The 6000-nt window shown below is 36.9% G+C and overlaps 1 protein-coding gene across 1 annotated transcript in view; it reads right to left on the bottom strand.

Moving 5' to 3' along the window:
* Positions 1–2212: 2212 nt before the first annotated feature.
* The window catches only part of LOC121555246 (NLR family CARD domain-containing protein 3-like), a 28625-nt gene continuing 24837 nt past the window's right edge, over positions 2213–6000 (bottom strand). The window contains exon 4 of the mRNA XM_045216784.1: positions 2213–2216. Within this exon, the coding sequence (XP_045072719.1) occupies positions 2213–2216 (4 nt within the window). The remainder of the gene's footprint in view (positions 2217–6000) is intronic.

Raw genomic sequence — 6000 nt, 5'->3', positions numbered from 1 at the left:
ATCTTCCTATAATAGTGAGGACCTTGACACAGGACCTTCAAATGAGGACATTCATTTCTGATAGAATTGGGAACAAACAGACTCCTCATTCCAGCACTAAGTGTCCAACAAACACAGACATCACTTCAAAACCTGATAAACTCCAATGAACAAATAGACATGCAGGGCACCAGTCTAGTGAGGACCAGTGGTTGCTAGGCAGTTTCTGGATCACAGGTTAAAGAACAGCTTCTATCCCAGTTCTATCTGCCTGTTAAATCAAGCAACCTAAACTGTTTGCATCATACTTTTAGAACATGACTAAACATTTTTTCCTTTTATGATCTTACCACTTTGCATGTTTTATCAATGTTCTTATAAAATAATAAATAATATGCCATTTAGCAGACGCTTTTATCCAAAGCGACTTACAGTCATGTGTGCATACATTTTTGTGTATGGGTGGTCCCGGGGATCGAACCCACTACCCTGGCGTTACATGCGGCGTGCTCTACCAGCTGAGCTACAGAGGACCACCCATACACAAAATGATATATGATATACTTATGATATATTTTACTGTTTGTGTGTACGTATCACAGGAGGTTGGTGGGACCTTAGTTGGGGAGGACAGGCTTGTAATGGCTGGAGCGGATTGAGTGGAATGGTATCAAATACATCAAATACATGGTTTCCATGGTTTCCATGCATTTGATGTCATTTAATTGGCTCCGTTCCAGCCATTATTATGAGCCGTCCTCCCCTCAGCAGCCTCCACTGGTATGTACTGTCCTATATGAGCTCCAACAAGGAATTACAATGTATGTATTACTTTTAATACCTGCAAATGGCAAATAAACTACTTGAACTCCTTATGAGTGTCTGCAGCCGACTAGGCTGTTGCCATCTGACAAGATGCCATCTGACATTACAGGAATATTCTGCAAATGTTGATGAATCCACCCAAAACAACATGCAGTCTTTCCACTAGACTCCCATGAAGTTATAGTGGGACGTTATGAGTTGACGTTAAGGTAACATACTCAGAACATACTGCACTTGTTTTATACTGTTTTAGATGTATCCTCCGTTGAAATACCAATTTTATATTTTTTTGTATGTCTTTTATGTTGAAAAATAAATTGTACAATTGTATATGGACATATGCTCCATAATTGTACATGGATATATTGCACTTTTCATAATAAAAAGGATGTTAATTGTCAAAACAATGTCGTTATCGATTTTACATTGCCTCTCCCAGTCACAGGTTGACGTTTTGTCATGAATTTTGCCCTGGAGGCAGAACTGCACGATTTCCTCTAGATATGCCAGCTGCATAGTCAAAATTGGCTATATCGTAAACATTTGTGGAAAATAATTGTGTTTTATGGTCTTAATTTAAGGTAAGGATTAGCAGTGAGGTTAAGGTTAGCATTAAAATCAGATATTATTACTTTATGCCTGTGCCAGCTAGTGATCACTTTGCAGAACTGCCTCCAGGGCAAGATTCATGACAATAAATGCCAACCTGCCTCCCAGTCATCCCCTCCCTATCTCTACAAGGCTGCAGAACATGCAAGCTAGTGATGCGGGGGTTGGCTCATAACCCACAGTCCCCAGGCGGGTGGGTGGCAGGCAGGTTCAATACAGAGAAAACAATAGACTACATAAGAAAAATCCATCAATGTATCATTATTGTGCAATTTACACTTAAGTGGACAAAACATTAAGGACACCTGCTCTTTCCATGACAGACTGAGCAGGTGAATCCAGGTGAAAGCTATGATCCCTTATTGATGTCACTTGTAGATGAAGGGGACGGGACAGGTTAAAGAAGGATGTTTCAGCCTGGAGACAATTGAGACATTGGATTGTGTGTGTGTGCCATTCAGAGGTTGAATTGGCAAGACAACATATTGAAGTGCCTTTGATCGGGGTATGGTACTAGGTGCCAGGCACACCGGTTTGTGTCAAGAACTGCAACGCTGCTGGGTTTTTCACGCTCATGGTACACCACACAAAGGACATCCAGCCAACTTGACACAACTGTGGGAAGAATCGGCGTCAACATGGGCCAGCATCCCTGTGGAACGCTTTCAACACCTTGTAGAGTCCATGCCCCGATGAATTGAGGCTGTTCTGAGGGCAAAAGTGGCGAGGTAACTCAATATTAGGAAGGTGTTTGATATAACGTCTTTTGATACAGCATGTATTAATGTCTTTAAAGCCATCAGCTGTAGGTGAGAGAGAGGAGAAGGACACGCCATGTGTTGTGTCGGTCACGGATGGGGGGCCAGAAGGTCGACGTGCCAAGATAGATTAGGGGCCACTGTTTTTTTTTTTTTTTAAATTTTTTTTATTTTTTTTTTATTTTATTTTTTTTATTATTTTTTTGGGGGGAATGGATCAGCTTAATATTGCAGATAGATTGTATCTTCTATCAATGTAATTGTCTGCATCACTTCCAATCCCCCATGTTTTTTTTGTTTTTTTTTAATATATATATTTTTTTATATATATACTCCCCTTTATTACTTTTCAACCCCACCATCCTTTCCCTACTTGGAGTAAATTAGTGAACAACAATGCCCAGGCCTCTACTTCCGGTCTATACTTACTATCTACACCTTATGGACACAGTTAATTTTACAATAATTCTATTATATATATACATATATATATACATATACATACATACATACATACATATATATCATTATTATTATTATTATTATTTATTTATTTTTTGCTCCTGAACTACTTCTACTCTCAACCTCTCCGATCGTTTTCATGATGTCCATCCGGTTTGCTTCTATATGCCATATCTTTCTAACTGTGCTCTTTCCCAAAAGCTCCCAACATACAGCCTATATACTTATTATGGACACAGTATGCTTTACATTATTAGCTATCTTTGTTATTATTTGTTGTTATTTGTTATTAGTCCCATCCTTCAACTCTATTCAATACCTCCCATCTATCTCTTAACACCATCCATATCGGATTTCTATTTGCCATATATATTTCAACCGTACTGTGATGTTTTACAAAAGTTCTGAACCTTTCTATTCTCATTGCTTCTACAGATTGAGAGTTAAAAATAAACAGCTTTGCTAAAAGTATTATTATATTATTGATTGATTGACTATGACTTTTCAGATCACCCAGTAATGCTATCTGCAAGGTTAGTTCCAGGTAAATATTGCAATCCTTTAGCCATTCCTGGACCAGTGTCCAAAAACAAGCTACAAATGGACAGAACCAAAACAAATGGTCCAATGATTCCGTCTCTTCACAGCAAAATCTGCAGAGCTGGGAAGATTGTATCCCCCATATAAATAACATTCTATTGGTAGCAAGGATTTTATATAATAATTTAAATTGAAAGATTCTAATTTTTGAATCCGGTGTCGTTTTGCGTGTCAGTTCATAAACACTATGCCATGGGATCGGTACATCAAAGATCTCTTCCCAACTATTTTGCAATCTATATGGGACGGCTGTCAATCCTTTGGTCCTTAAGTGAAACTGATATATTTTTTTATTTATCACAGTTTTCCTTAACCAATTATGTTCTTTAATGCAAGGCCGACAGACAAGTTCCTTACTTTCTCCCCCTTCCACTTTCCTCTTCCATTTTTTTTTTTTTTTTGCCATTATTTGGTTGTAATTTTGGGTAGAGCAGACATTTCCATATGTTTTTGTTAGCTGCATGTGCGTCATAACTCCACCAGTCCTACCGATGATATCATTTACAAAGATTATACCTTTTTTAAACATTCTGTCAAAAAATAAAGGTTTTTTGTCAATTAGTATATTTGAATTTAACCACAATATTTGTTGCATTATTTGTTCTGTCGTTTCTGGAGGATTAAATTGAAATTGCAACCAACTTTCTATGGCTTGTTTTAGAAATAGTGACATTTGGGAGATTATTTCCTTTTCAAATAACTGAAAGTGTGAGGTTGTAATCTGAATAAAGGGAAAAAGGCCTTTCTTGAACATTGGGTGAGACAATCTTACTAATTTGCTTGAGAACCAGTTCGGATTTAAGTATAACTTTTGTAAGACTGAAGCTTTTAGTGATAGGTCTAATGCTTTAATATTTAATAATTTCTGTCCTCCGAATTCATATTCATTATATAAATATGCTCTTTTAATTTTGTCTGGCTTGCCGTTCCAAATAAAATTGAATATTTTTTTCTCATATAATTTAAAAAACTGTTCGCTAGGCGTAGGCAAGACCATAAGCAAATAGGTAAACTGTGATAATACTAATGAGTTAATCAGGGTGATTTTTCCACAAATTGACAGGTATTTTCCTTTCCATGGTAGTAAGATCTTATCTATTTTTGCTAATTTTCTATTAAAATTTATTGAAGTGAGATCATTTATTTCCTTTGGGATATGTATTCCGAGTATATCCACATCACCATCAAACCATTTTATTGGTAAACTACATGGTAATGTAAAAATTGTATTTTTTAGTGATCCAATACGTAATATAGTACATTTGTCATAATTTGGTTGTAATCCAGAGAGGTTAGAAAATGTATCTAGATCCTCTATGAGGCTGTGGAGGGATTCTAGTTGTGGATTTAAAAAAAACATGAATCATCAGCGTACAATGACACCTTTGTTTTTAAGGTCTTTATTTCTAATCCTCTGATATTATTATTAGATCTGATTTTAATCGCTAACATCTCGATGGCCACAATAAATAGATATGCCGATAGTGGACAACCTTGTTTCACTCCTCTTGACAGTTTAAAACTTTCAGAGAAATAGCCATTATTTACTATTTTACACCTAGGGTTACTATACATGATTTTGACCCATTTTATAAGAGATTCTCCAAAATTGAAATGCTCCAGGCATTTATATATAAACCCCAGTCGAACTTTATCAAATGCCTTTTTCAAAGTCTGCTATGAATAGCAGGCCTGGTTTCCCCATATTTTCCATAGTGTTCTAATGTTTCCAATACTTGCCTTATATTATCTCCAATGTATCTTCCATGTAAAAAACCTGTCTGATTAGAATGAATAATATCCGGCAATACCTTTTTAATTCTATGCGCTATACATTTTGCTAGGATTTTTGCATCACAACACTGAAGTGTAAGGGGCCTCCAATTTTGTAAATGGACTGGATCTTTATATTTTCCACTTGTATCCTGTTTCAGTAATAATGAGATCAGTCCTTCTTCTTGAGTGTCAGATAATCTACCATTTACATAGGAGTGGTTAAAGCATGCTAATAACGGTCCTCTTAGTATATCAAAAAAGGTTTGGTATACCTCGACTGGTATGCCATCCAACCCTGGAGTTTTCCCAGACTTAAAGTCTTTAATTGCATCCAGAAGTTCCTCCTCTGTAATTTCACCTTCACATGAGTCTTTCTGTGTGGCTGTTAATTTGACATTATCAATAGAAAAAAAATCTCTACAATTAGCTTCAGTTAGAGGAGATGGAGGATGTTACACTTGATCTTTCTTGAATAAGTTTCTCCATTTCTTTTTGTTTTTCCTCTAATTTATTCTGAGCCTCTATGTTACAGTTTTTATTGCCATCTATCTGTTCTGTTAGACTTTCTATTTCCTTTCTTAGTATAAACTCTTTTGACCTAAATTGCTTTTGTTTTCGAGATGAGTACTGAATTGCATGGCCTCTAAAGGCACATTTACATTTACATTTACATTTTAGTCATTTAGCAGACGCTCTTAACCAGAGCGACTTACAGGAGCAATTAGGGTCAAGTGCCTTGCTCAAGGGCACATTAACGTCATTTAGCAGACGCTCTTAGCCAGAGCGACTCACAAATTGGTACGTTCACCCTATAGCCAGTGGGATAACCACTTTACAATTTGGGGGGGTTAGAAGGATTACTTTATCCTATCCCAGGTATTCCTTAAAGAGGTGGGGTTTCAAATGTCTCCGGAAGGTGGTGAGTGACTCCGCTGTCCTGGCGTCGTGAGGGAGCTTGTTCCACCATTGGGGTGCCAGAGCAGCGAACAGT

The sequence above is a fragment of the Coregonus clupeaformis genome, unplaced genomic scaffold (assembly GCF_020615455.1).
Source record: "Coregonus clupeaformis isolate EN_2021a unplaced genomic scaffold, ASM2061545v1 scaf0798, whole genome shotgun sequence".
Classification (NCBI taxonomy): domain Eukaryota; kingdom Metazoa; phylum Chordata; class Actinopteri; order Salmoniformes; family Salmonidae; genus Coregonus; species Coregonus clupeaformis.
Note: the sequence above shows the minus strand (reverse complement) of the source record. Positions and strands in the feature narration are given on the sequence as shown.